Below are 22,214 nucleotides of genomic sequence, written 5' to 3'. Positions count from 1 at the left end.
TTTTATATATATATAATCCATGGAATGCCCGGATCCATTTATACACATCATAATGAATTTTTGAATTCATTAAATATTTTGTAAGCCTAATTAATTAGATAAATTACTATAAAAATAACAAATATGTACAAGGATCGGACAGATAAAAAGAAAGAAAACAAGTCCCCGTTGGTGCACTCTTGTAGTTTTTGTTAATATTAGAGGGCTGCTTTTGCCCCCAAATCACCGTTATAATTTAAAATAATCACGTTGACCGTAAGTTCCCAGAATTACCAAGCGGCAGTCAATCACAGCAAATCTTGTCACGCATAAAACAAACATCTACGTGAAATTGAGTTTTAGGGTCTTAAACCCGTCTAAAATTAACAAAAACTTAAAGAATTGGAATTTTTTTATTTTAAAAAAATAATCTAAATCCTCCTACAAACTTAAAGAATTAATAAAAAACAGTCGTGGATTTTACGTGTAAGAAACCAAAAATAAAATTATGTTTAGGTCCCTTCAACCACAAGCACCACCGTCGTAAAAAACGTATTTCCACAGCCAAATCCCGATAAAATCCAAACCCTTTAGAATTTTCACCATATTATCAGATTCAACTTTCTGAAACACAGTTTATGGGAGAACGGGGGGAATTCAAGGGAGATCAGATCCTCGGGAAATCCAACTCCTCACTCACCCTGCACAGTAAACAAGGATCGGTCTTGAACTCTGCAATCATCTACAGGTTCTCGGAGAGTAAATAGAAGGGAGAAAGAGTGATAAAGAAGGCTTCAAGCTTGTTTATGTTTTTTGAGATAAGAAATTGAACCATGTACGATGCCGGTAGCTCACAAGGAAATGTCAACACTTGTGCGACCACACGCATACTGTAGACGCTACCTTACCCGGCCAGACCCCGTCGCCCAGGATTACAATTTAATTTGAATTTGATATTACCATCTCAACTAACTTGAATGAATATTTTTTGTTAAACAGTCGTGCTGCTTCATGGATAATAAATATTGTATATATTAGGATATTTAATTTGAAATAAATATTATCAAACATGACTAGAAACCCAATCTAATATATTTATATTTCGAATATGATACAATATAAACCTTTTTAGTACTAACATAGCGCATATACTAAATAAATATTTATTTTTATTTTTTATTAAATAATAAATATGGATTGAATATCGAAAAGAGAAATAAATAGTGTACTCATAGTTACCCATGTACAGAAACGGATGTGGTCAAAATAAAAGAAAACTCGGACTGACGTGTCGTTACCATTACTGTCACTAGACTGTAAAGTCTTTCGATTGTAACAGAACATGTTCTCCTTCTCTCTGGCCTGTGACGACCGCGAATTACGCTTCCTCGAAATTTCAATCTAACCTTGAACACTATATAACTATCTGCCCTGTCTCTCAACATCCGCCGTCCTTCAATCCCTTCAAAATATTACAACAAAATATTTTTTCCCTCAAATTATTTCAGCAACGAAAGTCTGCGTGGTAATTAAATCTCAATTTCCATTCGTTTTTATAGGGATTTTTGGTCGTCTGGGGAAAAAAAATGGTCATGGGATTGAGAGATTTTGAGATTCAGATCTAAGTTTTTTTTTGTTTTTTTTCAATAACTGGTGGGGTATGGTTTTTCGTTGATTTGAAGCATTGTACATTTCGTGTTTTTGAAGTCTTATTTAATTTACGCGTCCCTCCTTTTCTCTCTCACTAGCTGTTGTTGTTTGTTGGTGTGTTTATTATCATGATTAGTTGTTAACCATCTATTTTTTAATCTAATTTGGTTACAATCGAGTTCTCTATATAAAGTTGTAGTCTTTGAGTTTCATGACTCGCAGCGAAAAAAGTTTGAGATTTTGACTCTATTTTTTCACACCACTCAGGTGAACTGGATTTATTATCATGTTTTAAATTGAAACTTGCTGGCTGGTTTGATTTATGATTTTGATTTGTGGGTTATTTATGAATGTGAGGATTATGCAATGTTTTGTTTCTGGGTTGTTTATAAAATTTATGGTGGATTGATTTTTTTTTATTTTTAATTTTCATGATTTTCAGAAATTGGACAAGAATGTCTAAGGAAGCATCGAATGGAGATCACAATTCTGCAGCAAAAGCTCCACCAACTCCATCTCCTTTAAGATTTTCTAAGTTCTTTCAGGTATAACTATTTGGCAGTTCTTTTTTCATTTTAAATTGGCGTGATCTCTCTCTTTTTTCCTTCCTATTTGGTACGATCCATGATCCTGAATGGCACAAATCGTGATAAATCTTTTTCAACCTACATATTGATACCCAATTTGGGATTTACTTTTTTCCCCCCTTTAGTTCTAGTCTTTTTGGTTAGCAATGTAACTCCTCTTGTTGCATTTAGTTTTGGATTGTGAGAAAAAGAAGTTGTAATAGCAAAATTGATTGATATTTAGTTGGTTCTGAGAAAATGCTTGCCACTGCCAGATCACGTTTGATGAGATGATTTCTGTTTTACAGATCGTGTACTTATGCATGAGCACCTGATCTTATTTGAGATTGTTTTTGGTTATGCTCGCGGGTGATTGTTTGGTAGTATTATCAGAAATAAATATTTTTGATATGATTCTTCATTATTTTCTTTTTCCTTTTGTTGGCAGTCTAATATGAGGATTTTGATAACTGGAGGAGCTGGATTTATCGGCTCCCACCTGGTGGACAGGTTGATGGAAAATGAAAAGAATGAGGTGAGCGCATTTTGTTTCAAAATCATCTGAAGATTGACAGGCTTTTATCATCTGGCTATGGGTGTTTTGCTTTAATAAGAAAATACGGTTTCTCAGCCAATAAAGAAAGGAAAGCATTTCCACTCATGCATAGAATGTAAATTTTTTTTGTAAATAAACATTTGAATTTCATGGTTGGTCTATTCTAATAATGTTTATTATGCCTCTTAGGTTATCGTGGCGGATAATTATTTCACTGGCTCAAAGGACAACCTAAAGAAATGGATTGGTCATCCAAGATTTGAGCTCATTCGTCATGGTACTGCTGATTTTGACTTATGCGTCCAGCAGTTCAAAGCCAATGCATGTTGACAATGTCTTACCTTCTCTGTTGTCCATTAATTGAGGGCTGTGTTGATGATGCTTTGATTTTGTGCAGATGTCACTGAGCCGTTGCTAGTTGAGGTTGATCAAATTTATCACCTTGCTTGCCCTGCTTCTCCAATCTTCTACAAATACAATCCTGTAAAGGTATGCCTGTGTATATCATTCTCCTTTCCCTTTCTATATATTTTTTTTGCTCCTCCCTCCCTCTCTAGTGAAAGCAGTTCTCTTAAGTTCTTCTAACTGTGATCTACCCTGATTTTGACGTTGCATTGCCATTTGACCTGTAAAACTGCTACGCATGACAGACCATAAAGACAAATGTGATCGGGACATTGAATATGTTGGGACTTGCCAAGCGAGTTGGGGCAAGGTTTGAGACTACTATGCTATCTCTTAGTTAATAATTATTCATAATGTATGATCCCCTGTTACTGATGCTTCAGTAATTGACAAACAGGATTTTGCTTACTTCAACTTCTGAGGTCTATGGAGATCCACTCATCCATCCTCAGAATGAGAGCTACTGGGGAAATGTCAACCCAATTGGTGCGTTTAACTGTTCTTAGATTTCTATTAACTTCTATTATGTGGAAAAAAATCTCTTTAAAGGTTTTCCATGCAACTTCGTAACCTTCTTTTTATAAAATCTTAGCATGCAACTTAGTATGGGGTAGGGGATGAGCTCTTAGCATTTAACATATGAAATCTTCTCTTCCAGCTGTTTATTTGATTGAAGATGCCATATATACTAAATTTCAGGAGAGCTTTAGTTTCTGGAATTTTACTACATGGAAAATATTTTTGTTGTCATTCTCTATTTGAAAAATAAAAATTGTACAATAACTTTTGCCGATGTGTTGGTGAAATTTTTGCAGGAGTCAGAAGCTGCTATGATGAAGGAAAGAGAGTGGCTGAAACTTTGATGTTTGATTATCATAGGCAGCATGGGATAGGTATATAGCTTTTGAAGTACGTTCTTTTTTTTGTGATTTTCCCATGTCTAAAATATCTAAAATAAAATTTGTTCCTCTGCAGAGATAAGAATTGCCAGAATTTTCAACACTTATGGACCCAGAATGAACATTGATGATGGTCGTGTTGTCAGCAATTTCATAGCCCAAGCCATCCGGTAAAATGTTAAAACAACAGCTCCTGTAGTTGTTTGAAACAGTTAAGCCTGTTGGTAATTATATTATTGTTGCAGCTTTACAACTTAATGCCAATTGCTCTGTGAATTTATGCAGTAACGAGCCTTTGACTGTTCAAGCACCCGGAACCCAAACCCGGAGTTTCTGTTACGTGTCTGACATGGTAGGCAAGAAATTGTCCAGTGCTTTAAATGATGGTAGATGATTTAAGTTGTCTTGATTGGGTCTTAATATTAGCATTCCCCTAAATTCGTTATTATCAAATATTTGAAGGTTGATGGCCTTATCCGACTAATGGAAGGAGAGAACACTGGGCCCATCAATATTGGAAATCCAGGTTATTCCTCAAGCTCTGTAACAAATCACTTGGTGTTCTTCAATGATGTATTTCATGAAAAAAATGGAAACTATTTCCCATATTAATCCAATGCTTGATTTTTCAGGTGAATTCACCATGATCGAGCTTGCAGAGACTGTCAAGGAGGTTAGTTTCAATTTGTCTGCATCTCCTCCTGGACGAGTTGTATTTTCCACGTGTGGGGTTTACTGGCTATGAGTTGAAAACAAAAACAAAACAAAAAAAAAACATTTTATTCAAATCAAACTTTTCATACATAAATTTGGCTCTTTGATTAACCTTACCATGTTCATTGTCAGCTTATCAATCCTGAAGTAAAGATCATATCAGTGGAGAACACACCAGATGATCCTCGTCAGAGGAAGCCAGACATCACAAAAGCAAAAGAATTGTTAGGCTGGGAACCAAAGATCAAGCTGCGCGATGGTCTCCCTCTCATGGAGGAAGATTTCCGACAGAGGCTTGGAGTTCCCAGAAAGAACTGAACCAAGTGAACTTGTCCGTAGCAGTTATTCACGCTCAGCTTCTGGGTTCCTTGCCCCCGGGGTCTCATTTTTCTTTTTATCCTATTATATTATGATTTGGAATAAATAGCTGGAATTTTTATAATTGGAAGTAGCCAATCGCATGATGTGTGGAACTTATCCCCTCCTGTTGCAGTGTGAAGGTTTATGGCATAATACAAGGAAATTATATTTGCCCTTTGAGTTTATACTATGGTCATTATGTTTAAACTTTATTATAACATGTACAGTCTATATTTAGTAGATTTTGCAGTGTGAAGGTTTATGGCATAATACAAGGTTATAAATAATGTTTAATTTATCATAAACTTTATAGTTCTGCTATGTGCTTTGCAAGTGCGTACTGCATTTCTAGCTATTCTGGAATGAATATATAAGAATGAAGAGACCAGGTGAAGGTGGAACGGATTGCCATGCATTTTTCGTAGCTTCCTCCACAACTAGTCTTAACCACCTACTAGCCTGTTGAGATGATATTTATTTTTTAAAATATTTTTATTTGAAAATATATTAAATTTAATATTTTTTAATATATATATATATATTAAAATAACTAGAATTAAAAAAATACAAAAATACAAAACTTTTAAATATTTTGAAAAATATTTTTAAAATAAAAATATAAAAATAAAAGTGCTTTTTAGTTGATGTTTTGTCTCAAGCCTAGATTCTTATTAGTTTGATAAGGACTATGACGGTAGAATGATGATGGTTTAAAGTCAATTAAAAAAATTATTTTAATATAAAAATTACGCTAAAACATAAATTGTTTCTATTTTAAACAAAAAAATTATTTTTAAAAAAAATTAAACGCTTTTCCAGCAGTTCATTTTTACATTTTTCAGTGACAAGTCAATTTTTGGCTTTGGACTCCTACAAATGAAACTGATTTTCTAACGTTGAAAATAATAATAAAAATAATAATTATTTATAGACCCCCGCGCGCGCGCGCCCGACTGAACCTGCACGTCAATATAGACTAATCAGCTTGCCCTAGCCTGCAATGACCTGCCAATTTTGAAATTGTTAAAAAAAAAAAAAACTCAATTCGTCCAATTCCCAATTCAATATATACAGAATCTATAAAAATTAAAAATATTACATTGCAGCTACGATTATATCTGGAAAAAAGCTTAAGAAAAAAGAAGTATGCTTACATTATTTACAAATATTAGAACTTAGAGATTATTTGAAAATATGGTTAAAATAGTATTTTTTAAAATTTTAATTTTTTTAATTAATTTTTTTAATAAAAAATTTGAATGTAGTTGAAATGTAAAAATTAATTTTTTATGTTATTGAATTTTTTTGATATGTTAATGTAAAAAATAATTTTTAAAAACAAAAAAAATATTTTAAAAAATAATTATTATCACACTTTCAAATACTTTCTCCTTATAATCTCTAATAGAAAAATGAAATCTCGAATAGAAGAATTTAATGAATAAAATATCTTCTATGATGTCAGTGTAATTAAATTCACGAGATTGTAGAAATCATAACAATTAATCTTGAAAAATCTCTTAATTCTTATATAGTAAATAATGTCGTCAATTTGAATTCCCAGCTACCGTTTTTTAAATTTTTTTATTTGCTGGAGTCGGGCAATTTTCTTTCATGAAGATGGCAATACAGAAGGATGCCACGGAGCTTAATTATGGCAGATCAACAGAACAGATTGCGCATGAAGAACAGTTACAACAGTAAATACAGAGAATTAAGATGCCTTAATAGAATAAATCACAGCCTGGAACAAGGAGATTCAGATTTCCCAGCCAAGTACAGGTATATAAGCCAGACTTTGTCACTACAAACTAATTAACAAAATACAAATAGTAGGCAAAAGAAGCTGGTCAAGTTAGCGTGGTTACACTATGGCCAAAGATGTTCATCAGGAATCTACATCCTCCAAAGATGGGTCAAATGGTTGTTGTTCATAGCATTTCACACAAAGATGATGATGATATCCTTTCCATCTCTGGTCATGAAGATGGCTCCCCGGTGCTGCGGATCGCACATCAAGCCTGCAAGCAGCTACAGGCATTGCTTTGGGAAGACCTCTACCTGTGTTGAGGTATACAAAAAGTTAAGCTGTCAATGCTTATTGCAGGGAGCATAAGTTGTTTGCTGGGGTTGTTCAGCTAGCGCACTGAGCGGAAACAAGTGCTTGCAGCATCTAGCCCGAAAATTGGTTCCGATGAGACATCATCTAAAAGGAATGATGTGCTCTTGTTGTTTCCTAGAGAGATTGGAAGCATTACTTCTCAAAAAAAATTAAAAAAATTGTGGATGCATGGGATGGGTGCAGGCGCGCAGCATAAGCTTCTATTTTATTTTTAAAGAGTGTTATGGATGGATGGGATTGATATGGATGTCTGTCTGTGCTCCATATGATATTTTTTTTAGATATGCGCAATTCCCATTAAGGATATGAATATAACATTTTAGATAGGATCTTGCGAAATAAAATCCCATGTGGAGTAAGTTTATCAAAGGAATTTTTCTGTGATGTGAGTGTAAAATCATGTGATACGATATAATCTTGAAAAATCTCTATATTGTATAAAATATTGTTAATTTGATTTCCCAATCACCTATAAATATGTAAATTAAACTTTGAAGTCATCAAATAATATTAACAAAATAAAACATGGGAATCAGAGACTCCGTGGCTGTTAATTAAGAAGTGCATGATAAAGGAGCAACGGATGAAAGTTCATTTGCAGGGCAAATTTCTTTATAGCATCTGTGTAACTTCTGATGCCATTTTTGAAAATCCAACAAGATTGGCTATGTATGGTATGACAGTGTACCAACTACCAAATGACATGGCTTTCAATTAATAAGATTTGAAATGAGATTTCTAAGCTTCTGCAGCTACTTGAGCCTGAGGTTTTTTCTGCTTGCTTTTCACAGGCTTCTTAGTTGCTGCTTCGTCTTCCAGTTCTGTTTTATTCTCAATCCTTGCAAAAACTGGTTTAGGTTGAGCCATGACCTGGCCACCCTTCAGGCCACCCCACTTTGTCCCACTCTACAATGCAAAACCATAGGATAAATTAGTAACACAACTAGTTGACGTACATACATACATTGATATTGTGTGCAGGTGTGTGTGAGTGTTTGTGGAGAGAGAGAGACCCAGGTGACTGTGTTAAAATGGTCCTTCGAGTAGCCAAGCTGTTCATATATTCTCCAACAGAAACTTGGGGCAACAGGGGATAAAGCAATTGCTACGATCCTCATTGCTTCCAATATAATTACAAGATCCTGAACCATAACAACCAAAAAGAAAGCAACAGTTAATAACATATCTAGGTCATTAAGTTGAAATGCCATGATTATCTTGTTTCATACCATTGAATGCTGATAAATAGAATTATCTGGAACAACAGGTTAACCCATTGCCTTACATTAGAATATGTAACCAGAAAGTCGGGACATCCAAGACTGAAATATTTCTTCTCTAAATTTTTTTTTTTTTCAAATGATGGTCAGACCAAATTACGCTGAAGATGTTTTTGAAAGAAAAAAATTTAACATGCGAAACCTTTGCAGCAGCTTCAGAAGCAGCACCCCCTTGCTTGAATAGGGTCCAAGGTGCATTCTCATCCATGTAGGCATTCCCGGCATTACCAATCTCTAGTACAGCCTCACAAGCCGATGATAGTGAGAGATTTTCATAATGAATTCGAGCCTTTTCAACCTGCAAGAGTGAGTATTTGGATCAGATTAAAAGAATTGTTGTGAAGTGACTTAGGATTGCATGGCAACAGTCAGAGAGAGTGAGTTTCCGGACAGAATCCTAAGGCACAAGTGATAAAGCTAGCTAGTGTGGAATTATCATGGATTATTATGATAGAAACAACCAAGAACGCTAACTAAGGCACAAGTAATAAAACAAGTCAGAGAGAGTGAGTTTCCAGACAGAGAATGCCAAGGCACAAGTAACAAAACTAGCTAATGTGGAAAAAGCATAGATTACTATGATAGAAACAACCAAGAACTCTAATTATGCAATAGAATGGGAACCTCTTAACACTCAAAATGAATGTCCGAAGAGCTTTTAGATACAAAAAAATATAGTGATTATTAATATCTAAGCACATGTTTGGAAGCAGGGTTTATATAGATCCACCATTCTTAAATTTGCGGTCAACTAATTGATATTCATTGACTGCTCGCAAATATCATCATGGTCTATTAAAGTCCTGCAAGCTTGATGCATTTTTATTACAGCATCTAAAGTTGGCTGAAATTATGCTGCAGTCAAGGTTCACAACAGTCCTAGAATGAGAAATTGGGAAGACATTAAAAAGTTCACCATATTGCTAAGCTGCAATCAAGGTTCCTGGTGAGGTTATATTAGAAGCACAATCAAACCCTACCATTTACATTGGAAAAGCAAGAGTTCATCCAACATGCTGACTACACTAATATCACAAATTTCATGCAGCCTTACCAATTTCTCAACAGTGTCCTTCAATGCATTTCCTTCAGCCGCAACAGCTGAATCAACCACCAAAGTTGATTGACAGTTCTTTTTAAGAAGTCCAAGTGTGCGATTAAGAAGGTTTCCTGTGTAGAATGAGTTCAGACCACGCACACCTTTTTAAAATGAAACAAAACCGTGCACTTGGCATAATCACAAAGGCTAGAATAAAGTCATAAATATTCAAACTAGAAATACCTATGGTATTTGCGAGATGTGCATTGACAATATTGATGAAACGTTCTTCTGAATAGTCCCCATCACTACCAAATTCCACCTCTCTAAGGAAGAAATACCTAACCGCATCTGACCCAAAGTTATGAACCAACTCATTTGGTTCAAGCGTATTCCCCAGTGACTTCCCCATCTTCATACCATCCTATAATTTTCAAAATAAAAAGCATTGCTGCATGAAATAACATTAGGTGTAAGAAAAAAAAACAAAAACTAATGACTGGCTTGGCTCACCCAGGCAACACTGTACTAAAGCCAGAATCAAATTTTACATCCAAAAATATACATTAACATAACTTCATATCTCAGGGCATTTCAAATACATGAGAGAGAATCAGCTAAGAAAATGAAGAAAATTTCCTTTTCTCTCTCTCTCTCTCTTTGTGGATAAGTAAATTTCCTCTACAAAAAATGTCCAAAATACTAGTGCTAGATCATCCATCATTAATTTTGTTGATATTTTCTTGATAAAGAACTCATCCTAGAGACAATCAACCTCATTTACTTCCAGAGTGAAGGCCCAAGAGCTACCTTATATGCTGGTTAGCATTTAACACTTAATAAGATGTATTGAGATAGCATTACTCTGCCACCCAATATGATATCCGGACTTAAAGAACTGGTATCTCAATCTATATTTAGATTAACATCTACAATGTACGACCACCTTCCTGTAACTTCCACTACCCAATCTTCTAACTTTCATAGATCATGATTTCTAGCAAGATCCCCACATTATTCCCCCACATCGTCTATTGAAATTAATTCAAAAGGTCCACAATTTCACTTTGGTATATATTCACATCAATTCAATACAGAGAAGCAAATTCTAAAAGAGATTTAGCAGCTAACTTTTGGAAAGAAAGGCAAAAGAAGAGAAAGAACTCAAACATTGCCCATGCCCTAAATAGATATAGTTTACATCATAACGGTGGAGAAAAGGAGCTCAGCGCTGTCTGTTTAAGTTGGAAGGTAATTACCCTGCTATTATCCTGCTGTATGGATTCTTAGGAGGGAAGGTCTAGAAACAGTAACCATTCAGAAATTTTGTACGAAGTGGTGTTCTAAAGCCTCAAGTCCACCACAGTGGTGGAAGTTATTAGGAAGGTCTAGCAAACAAAGCAAACCATACGAAGAAGTTTTAATAAAACAATGCAGTATACTAGGTTTCGACATTAATACCTTTGTCAAAAATCCATGCCCGAAGACATTCTTAGGAAGGTCTAGTCCAGCAGACATTAGCATAGCTGGCCAATAAACTGCATGAAAACGTAAAATGTCCTACAGAAGATTAACAGAATCATGAGAGGGATAGCATTGATATCAACTGAAGTCTGCAGAGATATATCTGGAGAAAGAAATCGACCATTTGGGATCAATGAATAATGTAACAAGTTAATAAGTGCATAAAAGCAATAATAACCTAATCACAACAAAGAAAACAAGAATTAAGGGAGAAAACAAAATAAGCAGGGAAAATCTCTGGATAGAGGCACACACGAAAATAAAACAAGAAAATGGATTCTTATTCGATTTTACAAGAAACTTGAGTAGGAATAGGATATGAACAAGCCTATTAATCTACTTGCAAAAGAATTCAACTTATATTAAAATTGTCATACGTATTATTATTTCAAAATTCAACCTTTTGAAAGTCAAGAACTGCCAATTTTATTAACATTGCTTGTCATTGCTACGATGTAAATTCTCATACCCCTGACCCACCAGTCAGAAAAAACAATATTTTTAGATGCTCATAGATGCTAACTTAACACAACAATTGCTAAGCATTGATAAATGATAGCTGATGCAGGAAGCAAAGAGGGTATTTTATTTATTTATTTGTAATTTAGTATTTCAGAGCTTTAAATAAATAATAAGTAAAATACCTTCTATTCTTGCTCATACAGTTCTTATGTTTTTATCTATAATTTAGTATTTGGACAACAGATCAACTCTGCATAAATGTACAAGAATTGCAAGGATTAATAGGAGTTGTTTATTTATCAGTCCATATAAAAACATAAGAATCATAAACCCAAGTATAATCATGACGCAGCCCATTATTAAACTTTTCTAGAAAAGCATCTCTACAGTAGAAGCAGTCCAGAAGGATGGAGATAGGAAAAAAATGATAGCAAGTAAATATAATAATATATGGAATTTTGTTAGCTATGATAATTTCGATGCTAATTTCACTTAAGGAACAAGGAAAAAGTTTGATAAAGTTTATAGATAAAAAAAACATCAAGAGCAGAAAAATTAGTCAAACCTTGCCAATCAAATGTAGTGAAGCCGGCCAGCCAGAAGAAACAGCAGTTTGTAAATCTGGTTGCTCATTTTCCGCTGATAGAGCTGATATATAGCTGGTCAATAAAAGGTAAAATTCAGTCAAACAGAGAACACAGCAGAAACAAGGTAATTGATACTCTCCAACTTTTGCAGTCAATAAGTAATAACAAAGACGAAGGCATACATTAGGCATACTTATAAGATCATCCAACAAGTAATCAGAGAAAGAACACAAGTCAGGATGAACACTAAAACTTTACCCAAGTAAAGCATCAAACCAAACATATATAGTCTGCTTATTGTTATTAGGAACCGGAATGCCCCAATCCACTGATGCACGAGAAATTGAAAAATCTTTCAAACCACTTTTGATCCAACTTTGTACCTGAAAGTATTGGTAGCAATAATGAGAATATGGAAGAGTTTCATGTCCAGGGTAAAATTTATGTGAACACCAAGTTAATGGAATTTCAGACGGCTTAAACAACAAACTTCCTGGCAGAAGTGATGACTTTTAGGTTCTAACACAATAAAAGAAATTAAATGACAAACTAAAAGACAGTCAGGTTCTTGTGGAACTACTAGATTCCCGGTGCATTGATAACATGAATATGCACCAATAACTGGCAGAAGCACCATATGAACATTAGACTGCAATAACCAAATACTGGATTTGCTTCCCCAGCCAAAAAAATGATAGATTACATGTCACTATTTGACATTCACATGACATGAGAATATACAACAATTTCATCAGCTCCTTTTTTAAAAAAAAGTTTTTACAGTATTTATAGTAATGCAGCATAAATCTAAATCATGTGAAGCAAGAGAAAAAAAAGAAACTACTTCGTTTCTAACCTCATTCAAACGAAATGGTGGCTGCACAAATTTCGGATTCCGTGTCAAATTTTCTTCTAATTGTTTTTGGTACTTCGATAGGGCAAAGAAGTAATTATCCTCCTTCCGTTCAATGCATGGCTTGAGGTGTGTAGGGCAACAGTTGTTATCAAGTAGCTCCTTCTCATCCTGTAGAATTTACAATGCTGGTGTCATCATTCGACCACAATACAACATCAGAGAATAGATAGAAATGCAAAGGCGCTACCTTATACTCCTCACAGTTGACACAGTACAATCCCTCATAATCAGCTCGGTAAATGTCACCCTTGGCAAGAACCCTCGAATAAAATTCCTTTACTATTCCTTCATGCTTAGGATCAGTTGTCCGAATGAACTTATCATAAGTAATCTCTAACTGCAAACCAGAAAAGGCACAAAATCGCAACCATTAGAACATTCACAATGATCAAATTACTAAATTGAAGGAGCAAATCATCCTAATCGAAAAAGCTTACATCTTTCCAAAGTGTCCTGTAAGCTTGAGATATGACATCGCAATGATCACTCGGGGTGGAACCGGCGGCGGCGGCGGAGGCGGCTATCTTCTCCCCGTGTTCATCCGTTCCAGTTACAAATATAACTTTCTTTCCTAAAAGCCTCTGCCATTTATATAAGCAGAAATAATCAGCCCTTTCCTCCAATCCATTAAACCGACTTTATAAAAATCCGGATAGAAAAGAAATAGTAACACCTAGCAAAACCTTTAATGAATTCAATTGAGCAACATAATAATCAGGGGCAATCCAACGCAACCATGAGCATAAAGAATCAAACTTTATAGCTAAAAAATATTAGAAAGAAAAAATTCACTAAATCCCATTAAAAATAAAACTGCATAAAACATAAAATGAAACCTGAAATCGAGCAATGGCATCAGCAGCGATAGTGGTGTAAGCACTCCCCATATGAGGAGGTGCATTAACGTAATAAAGTGGGGTTGTAAGGACAAAAGTCTCAGCTGGTTCACTACTTTGCAAATCATTATTGCTTGTTGCACAGGTGCAAAACATGGGACTCTTTAATTTACGAGGAAAGATGAGATTTTTAGAGAAATTAATACCGGTCTTGAAATGGGTTGTTTTTGCATTGATGGAATAGTTAAAAGGGTTTAGGAGACAGAGTGTGTTTTGTACAGAGTAGTTGATTCTAGCTGCCATTTTTCTTTATCTTCTAACTGCAAAAAAAATACAATAAAGTTTCAATCATTCTTAGTATTCTATTGCAGAGAACAACAAGGTTATCTGCAGTGGTGGATCCTCACAGAGACAGGGGAAGGCAACAACCTACCCTTTGAACCATTTTACAGGTTTAAGTCCCTACCGTTTCAAATAATTCGATTCTTTCCCTAAGTCAAATTTATTTGTAATTGGACTCCTTGATTTCAACTTAAGAAAAATGTTCTTGGCCCTTCATATTCGTGGAAAGTGTTATTCTTATCCCTTGTATCTCAAATGTGGTCCATTTACACAAACATTGCAGACAATTGATGAATCTGTCCCCACCAAATCTGCCCCTAGACCCTCAGAAGGGACAGAAATGAATTTTTTTATGAATATAGGAATTTTAATTTAACTTTTCTATGAAACAGTTCAGTGTTAGTTGAAAGGATGTTTTGACGCCGAGTAAGCAACAAGAATGAGTGCCTAGGTCCGAGAATGAGGGAAATGCTCCTACAAAGTTGAATTTGATTCCTAATCTGTAAACCATTGCAATTTAGTCTCTTTTTAATTGTGGAATAGATTGGCCAGCCTTGTTTCTGTTTTGGAATCCAAAGACAAAGTTCAGAAGTCAGAGGTGTAAGATGATAAATTTTCAAAATCACGGAGGAAAAAAAATATTTTGCCTAAAAATATCATATTTGAAGAATTTTTGTGAGAAATAATATTTTTTATTTTTTAAAAATTATATATTTATTTAAATATTAAAATAATTCAAAAATATAAAAAATTTGAAAAAAACGCTGAAACATAGTTCCAAAGATCCCTTGAAGTAATTCAGAATATTTGAAATTGTTCATAAAGATTATCAAACTTCACATCTGCTTTTCAGTTTGATTTACTTAGTTAATGAATGAGTTAGATCAAGGATTTTAACCACTCAATTTTAATCCAAAATTAGTTCCTCGGTTTTTCTCTGACACTTTTCTCTTTTACTTTTTAATCTGATTAACAGAATTAACTACCAAGAAAACACCTAGGCAACTACCGTATCTACTTTTCTCTCAAATTCCCCCTTCTTGCTTATCAATCAGAGAGACAGAACTCACTCAACATCAACCATCAAGAAAATAAAGAATCTTTGACAGCACTCTTTACTTCTCGCAGAACCCTTCAACAGTCTTGGTTTTTATAGCGAGCAGTTACCTGATCAAGTGATTCTAGACATAAAAGATGGCAGAAAGTGTGAAAAAGAATCGTGTTCCAGAAGATGTGTTGATAGATATTCTCATAGCATTACCTATCAAATCCTTATTAAGATTCAGATCTTTATCAAAATCATGGAACTCCGTCATCAGTGACAAAGACTTCATCAGTGCCTTTTGGCCCAAGCCAAACCATCGCTTCTCCTTCGTCGATGGCAAAATCGTCAAGAATCCTACTCTCTGCATCTCGATAAGAATCTTTAGATAGGAGCTTATAGTTCCAGAACTTGCCCTTTCGGAGTGAAGCTGATTGTTTTGATATAATAGGTTCTTGCAATGGAGTTGTACGTCTTTCAGATATTAACCAAGGTCGCACTAAGAGTCTTATTCTGTGGAATCCAGCAATTAGAAAACATTTGAATCTAGCACTTCCAAAGTTATGCGGTCCACACAGTGCTAATTGGGGTTTTGGCTTTGATTTACCAAGTAATGACTACAGGTTTGTTAGAGTTGCGAGACAAGTTTCATCTAAACGTGAATTCCCTATGGAGTTTCAGGTTTTCTCGCTTAAAAGAAGATATTGGGAGCGCATTAATTTTAGCCCTACTCTTGGTCCGTTTTGCGTTGCGCCTGATGGCTGTAACAGTTCTGGTCATTGCAATCAGGTTGCTCTTAATGGCTTTCTTCATTGACTTCTATATCGTGAGGAGAATGACAACCGCCGGAGTTTTGTTCTTTCTTTTGATTGAAGTAATGATAAGCTTGGGGAGATAATGTTGCCTCAACGTTTGGCCAGGATGCCACTCAATGGATGGTGATTTCAGAGTTTGACGACTCCCTTGGGGCGCTTTTCTATAGGTGCGCTGCCAAGTATGCTGACTTATGGTTTATGAGAGAATATGGAGTGAGGAATTCATGGAACAGACTATACAGGGTTCGAGTAGATGGATTCACGAGGGCAATGGTTTTCAGGAAGAATGTTGAAATATTAATCAGAAAACATGGAGGAATTCATGGAACAGACTATACAGGGTTCGAGTAGATGGATTCACGAGGGCAATGGTTTTCAGGAAGAATGGTGAAATATTAATGAGAAAACATGGATCGCATGAGGTAGTTTCATGTGATCCACAGACTCGAGCAAGTCGTAATTTGAGGGCTAAAACAATGCGACTACGTAGAATATTTTGTTCAGAGTCTAAGTATACTCAATGAATCAAATGAGATCGACTCAGGAGAAAAAAGAAGAAGCAAAAGGTACGAATCACTTCCCACCTTTTGGCAATTCGATCTCTTGTTTCTCTCGAAGTATTTGCTTTTGATACACTTGAAAATAAGAATTTGTGATAGGTGTTATATTTGAAACAGCAGAAGTTCATCTGGATCAACAAGACTCCCTATTACTCAATTAGTATTTCCAACTGCTGAATCATGTTTTTCAAATTTATTCCATATGGCATTTACAAGTACAGGTATTCTTTCTGTTTTGTGCAAAAGATACTGATTATTATGCTCTGCAAGTCCTTATGCCATTCTCTATACAAAATTTGCTAGGAGTTATTTGCCACATTCATCTAGATGATGAGTGCACACCAATGCGAAATTATGTAAGATCCAAGCTGAAAATTGTTTCTTCACATGTATATAGCTAAATGTTTCTTCACATGTATATAATTGTTCTTGGTTGTAGGTTTCAAGGCATGGACAGATGAAACTATTTCTTGGTCTACGATGATAGTTTTGGCAAATTCTGCAGAATTATATATAATTTGCCATTACCTGGTGACTGGATAACAACTCAAATTACGCGCAAGACTCTATGGATATGCTGACATTGATGATACAAGGTTTCTCTACCGTACTTGCTTTCTTCTGTCTCGAAGATTGTGAGTGATTTTAGACTTTAGTTTGAACGGTAAGCATGTTAGAAATAAGTAGAAGATATTTGTAACCAGGGTGACAGGACTGAGTTTTCATAACGGTGAACCTATGAAGGATCCACAACTTTACAGGCACGCGATTGGCTCTCTTCAGTATGCAAGTCTCACGGGATCAGACAATGCATACTGAGTAAATATACACTGTCAATTCATGTCTGCTCCTCATACTCTTCATTGCCAAGCTGCTTCTTTTTTTCCTACTTGATATTTACTCAATTGCATCAATTGAACTTTTGTTCAAGGAGAGATTGAATCTCTATTGACATATAAATTGATCAAAAACACTGTTTTCGTTGTATTAACACAGTTTTAGTGTTAATACTAATAGTTAGCTAAAGTCTGTGGGTAATTTAGGCTTCTGCGCCTCCCACTTAATTTCTACAACAGAGAAAGAAGAAGTAGGAGAAGAAGAAAACGTAACAATATTAACCAATACTTATTCTGACTTTCAGACAGAATGAGAAACAAAACGGTCTCTAAACACCAACAACAAACAGTGAGGACCTTTCTCACTCAAGTGAGTAATATCCGAGAGAAGACAAATTAACAAAATCTTTGAGACTCTTTCTCTCTTCAAAACCTTTTTGATCGCACCAAGAAGCGAAAGAAAAGACTTGAGACCCTTTCTGCTGTTTCTCCCAACTTTTCCCTTCTTTCTCGACATCAACCACCAAGAAAACACTCACAGTTCCGTCCCTGAACTTTTTGACAAGAAGAGAACTATTGCAGGGATGTCAATTTCAGTTTCTAACAACTCTCTTACTGTGAATCTCTATGACTGTCTGGATGGCAGTCTGAGTTTTGAGATATGGATGATGAACCAATATGGTGTGAGAGAATCATGGGCCTTACAATTCCGTATTCACGAGGAATTCCCACTTCCTTATTTTACACCACGTTAATCCGAGAAACAGTTGTAACTACCAAGAAAACAGCCCTAGCTGACTACCAGAGAAATGACTGAAAATCTCTCTCCCTGAACCTTTACTCTCCCCTGCTATATCTCTCACATTTTCCTTCTTGTTTTTTCAATCCGAGAAACCAAACACTATCAACATAAAAAAATCAAGAAAGCGCCACAGAAAACAATCAGTGAGAGAACTTTTTCTCCGTCAATTCATCTCCTCTACCAAACCAAGAAACCAAAGAAAAGAATCAAAGATTCTCTCTGTTTCACTGATTCTCTCTGTTTCACAGAGAACTTTTTCTCCGTCAATTCATCTCCTCTACCAAACCAAGAAACCAAAGAAAAGAATCAAAGATTCTCTCTGTTTCACAGAACCTTTAATCGTTATCAATAAGCACCACGAAATTCCCGCACACACTTTGCAAACTCCACAAGCAATCTTTGAATAGTAGTTGAAGTTGCCTGATGGCGTTAGACATATAAAGATAGCAGAAACGATGAAAAAGGATGGCGGTCTTCCAGAAGATTTGTTGATCACGATTCTCACGGCATTACCTGCCTAATGTTTAGTGAGATTCAGGTCTGTTTCAAAGTATTGGAACTATATCATCACTAGCGCCGAATTTATCAGTATCCATTTGGCCCAGGCAAAGCCATTGCTTCTCTTTCATCACCACAACCAGTCTTACTCTCTGCGTTTGGATAATGAGTCTTTAGACATGTGGTCAAACTCAGAGTTCGAGTTGCCTTCTAAAAGAGAAGATGATGACTTCCAAATAATTGGTTCTTGTAATGGAGTTATATGTCTTTTAAATAGTCCGCAAGATCATGGTCACAGCATAATTTTGTGGAATCCATCAATTGGAAAATCTTTGAATCTTTTACTTCCAAGGTTATCTAATCCTTTCCACGGTATTTTTGGTTTTGGCTTCAATCGGCAAAGGAATGACTACAAGTTTGTTAGGGTTGCCACACCTCACTACCCAGTTGGATGTCAGGTTTACTCGGTCAAAAAAAGATCTTGGAAGGCCATTGATGTTAGCCCTGCTCTTGGTTACATTAACCCCATACCTTCAGTCTTATGGGGACGTTCCAGTTCTTACAACTATGCTTTCCTGAATGGGGTTCTTCATTGGCTTGTAGACAGAGAGGAGTTTGGCAGTAGGTTTGTGCAATCTTTTGATCTAAGAAATGATTCGTTTGGGAAGATGATGCTGTCTCCATATTTAGCTAGCAAACTCGATGAGTGGATGGCAATTTTGGTGTATGATAACTCCGTTTCTTTGTTTCTCAACGACCTCGATACCAAGTATATTGAGATATGGGCTCTGAAAAAATATGATGCAATGAAATTATGGGCCCGAAAACTCAGGATTAAAGCAGTCGGAATAGGATTGGCAATGGTCTGTAGGAAGAATGGTGAAATATTAATGACAAGATATCCAAGTGACGAAGTGGTTTCATGTGATCCTCTGAGGAACGAAATTCATGATCTGCGAAATTTAGGGCTAAGTGACTATGCTGATTCTTTTGTGGAGAGCCTAGCTTTACTTGATGAATTAAAAGAGGACTGAAAAAGAAAAAGTAGAGATCACTCACTCACCCACTTTTGCAATTTCATCCTTTAAATGCATTCATTAGACAAGCATGAACACCTGCTAAGATAAGGTATCTATGCTAGTGCCCTGGTATCTTTTGGGATTGATATGATCTGTGATTGCCTTTTCCCTTCATCCTTTTCTCTCCATGATTGTGACGATGCTGTTCTGTTTGAACTATGAATTTAAGCCACGAATGTGCTTTCTTCCTCCCTTTCCTTTCCTTTTACTCTTTTGGTTGACAAGACATTCCTATTTTTTCCTGCTACTGATAATGAGTATTCAAACTGTCGAGCTTGTTTTCAAAATTCATTGCATCAGTCAGCTACTAGTTAGTTCTTCATGTTTCATGCTAAAGATATTGATTAATTATTTCTGCTCCGAGTGATTCTGTAAACAAAATTTACTTTCCCATGTTTGCTACACAATGCACACTAATAAAACAGTTCCGGGTGATCCAGGACTTTTACATGGTGACTTGATAAATGATAGCAACTCAAATTAGGTGCAAGCGTGCATCAGGTTCCCTGGCGCGTAGGATTAAAGCTTTTATTTGGGACTAATCTCGGAAGACAATTTTCCAAACTTCTTGGTGATTTCTATTTTTCAAAGACTTCTTGATGATGCGAATTGAGTTGGGAATCTTAGACCAAAATCTTAGACTCAGCTGAAACTTGCAGGATAAGTCGGTTCGGTTCGTTTTTTATTTGATGATTGCTACTTTTTAACCTAGAAAACCTATACTGGTCATGGTTAAAATGGAAAGAATTTTGTTTGGTTTAAACGAAAGAAGGGGAAAAAAAGTGGAAAACAGCATGTATAAAAGATTTTTACCTTTTCCTCTTATCTGACGAGAACGAGATTTTTCCGACCTCGGGATCGAATAATTTCCGAGCTTCCCCATGTAAATTTATGCACCCAATATCAAGTGAAAAGGCAAAAGCCCATTCAATCAAACATTACGAGCCAAGAAGAAGTGCACAATCACCCTCCAGAACGGATGGCCAATCCCTGGCACAATCTTGGAAACTAAAAACGGTTTTATTTTCAAAAAGTGCATTTATTTTCACACTTGCATGTTACATTGCAGGGGCTAACAGCAGTAGCATGCAATGAATCGTTTCAACTAGACACGGCCCAATTTTCCAGAAGTAATCGGTCTATTTAACCATACCATAACGTGACTGAAACAAAAATTCTTCAAAATAATAAGAAAAAGGATGAACTCAAACAACGCTAAATGTCTCCAGATTGAGCATTGATCTGGCACCTGGGGAGCAAATTTCCAAATTCACCTGCGAAGGCGTGGTAAGCATTATTAGAAGCGAGGGTTGATTCCAGGTTTGTTTTTCTGGGACTAGGCACGCAACTTTCATTTTTACTTTATCAAAAAGCCTGATTGAAGGCAACTTTAACTACTATTTTCTTGTTGGATTTGGTTATTATTTATACATATGAGAAGGAGGCAAAGCAAGCGCAAAAAATTTACCAGAAGCCTGCTCATCTTGAACTGGATTTGCTAAGCATCAGTGCCTGAAAGAAAACATGTTAGCATGGTCAAGGACTTTAGGCTGGAACAAAGCTATTACGAAATGATCCACTTAATTTCTCGTCTTCTTTTCTCATGTATAGAGTCATTTGGGTCAGTTCATAACTTGTAATAGAAGAGGACAGTGCCCCAGTTCTCTGAATCAGTAGCACCCATTTTAGACTAGTTGCAGAAATAATTTCTTTTGTTTCAAATATATAAATATATATTAAAGGTGCGCATGCAAGAAGGTTGCACACAAATCTAGTAAATCCATGACAACACAAGAATTTGGCACAGACAAGCATCAACAAAGTATTGCTTCCCGAGTTCTAAAATGAAAGAGTTTGGATTCAGATATGTATGGCAACTGACATATTTTCTGAAGTATTTTCTTGGCACCACTTTTTTTTATCAGTGTTTTTCATAATTTTATTATCTTCATTCCAGAATTACATTAAAAAAAAAACCCAGAAACCATAAACTTAATGTAGTTTTAACAGGGAAAAAACACGTTTAACCATGCACAAAATAAAATGTAGCTAGATCAGATATGATAAATCAGGACAAGATTATTTTCTATAAAGAGGCGCAACGAAGATTTTTTCATTGAATAGTCATTGAAACTACTACCATTTTACACGCATCATAATACTGGAAAATGATCAGGGAGTTGGGTCATTGAAGCAGCCGAAAACTCTCTAGAACTATACTGGTGAAAAGAAAAAAACCAATGGAATTGATTCAATCAACATAACCGAAAATAATGTTTCAAGGTTTAACAACTATGACTGGATATCAGCCAAATTATCAAAAAAAAAAAAAGATGCAAGAAAAA

The 22,214-nt window shown here is 35.5% G+C and overlaps 3 protein-coding genes, 1 long non-coding RNA gene and 1 pseudogene across 6 annotated transcripts; 3 read left to right on the top strand and 2 right to left on the bottom strand.

Annotated features, from left to right (window-relative positions):
- The first annotated feature begins 1,298 nt into the window (after positions 1–1,298).
- Positions 1,299–5,312, top strand: LOC105127520 (UDP-glucuronic acid decarboxylase 6-like). Of its 3 annotated transcripts, none has more exons than XM_011028859.1 (13): positions 1,299–1,401; positions 2,072–2,174; positions 2,644–2,730; positions 2,941–3,028; positions 3,149–3,240; positions 3,402–3,466; positions 3,554–3,642; positions 3,972–4,049; positions 4,132–4,225; positions 4,341–4,407; positions 4,518–4,581; positions 4,688–4,728; positions 4,902–5,312. In XM_011028859.1, exons 2-13 carry the CDS (start codon positions 2,085–2,087, stop codon positions 5,085–5,087), a joined length of 1,041 nt encoding a protein of 346 aa, XP_011027161.1. In that variant the 5' UTR covers positions 1,299–1,401; positions 2,072–2,084; the 3' UTR covers positions 5,088–5,312. The 3 variants fall into 3 exon arrangements, with proteins under 3 accessions (XP_011027161.1, XP_011027160.1, XP_011027159.1); XM_011028858.1 differs by having other exon boundaries at positions 1,400–1,504; XM_011028857.1 differs by lacking the exon at positions 1,299–1,401 and adding an exon at positions 1,785–1,896.
- A 2,505-nt stretch (positions 5,313–7,817) lies between these two features.
- Positions 7,818–14,335, bottom strand: OVA1 (methionyl-tRNA synthetase / methionine-tRNA ligase / MetRS (cpMetRS)). The gene is made up of 12 exons (XM_011028855.1): positions 13,896–14,335; positions 13,497–13,640; positions 13,247–13,396; positions 13,000–13,167; positions 12,402–12,526; positions 12,122–12,215; positions 11,032–11,130; positions 9,814–9,994; positions 9,586–9,701; positions 8,674–8,829; positions 8,265–8,393; positions 7,818–8,157 (listed from the first exon to the last, which is right to left on the bottom strand). Exons 1-12 carry the CDS (start codon positions 14,196–14,198, stop codon positions 7,990–7,992), a joined length of 1,833 nt encoding a protein of 610 aa, XP_011027157.1. The 5' UTR covers positions 14,199–14,335; the 3' UTR covers positions 7,818–7,989.
- Positions 14,336–15,431: 1,096 nt separating this feature from the next.
- LOC105127671 (F-box/kelch-repeat protein At3g23880-like) lies at positions 15,432–16,445 on the top strand. The gene is made up of 3 exons (XM_011029049.1): positions 15,432–15,645; positions 15,731–16,068; positions 16,200–16,445. The coding sequence occupies exons 1-3, from the start codon at positions 15,432–15,434 to the stop codon at positions 16,443–16,445; spliced, it is 798 nt and encodes a 265-aa protein (XP_011027351.1).
- Positions 16,446–18,747: 2,302 nt separating this feature from the next.
- Positions 18,748–20,140, top strand: LOC105127670 (F-box protein CPR30-like; annotated as a pseudogene).
- A 730-nt stretch (positions 20,141–20,870) lies between these two features.
- On the bottom strand, positions 20,871–21,385 carry LOC105127518 (uncharacterized). The gene is made up of 2 exons (XR_842650.1): positions 21,338–21,385; positions 20,871–21,143 (listed from the first exon to the last, which is right to left on the bottom strand). It is a non-coding gene; the product is annotated as an uncharacterized LOC105127518 (long non-coding RNA).
- Between the last annotated feature and the right edge of the window lie 829 nt (positions 21,386–22,214).

Source organism: Populus euphratica, unplaced genomic scaffold (genome assembly GCF_000495115.2).
Source record: "Populus euphratica unplaced genomic scaffold, PopEup_1.0 scaffold13.1, whole genome shotgun sequence".
NCBI classification, from domain to species: Eukaryota; Viridiplantae; Streptophyta; class Magnoliopsida; order Malpighiales; family Salicaceae; genus Populus; species Populus euphratica.
This window is presented reverse-complemented; position numbering and strand designations above follow the sequence as displayed.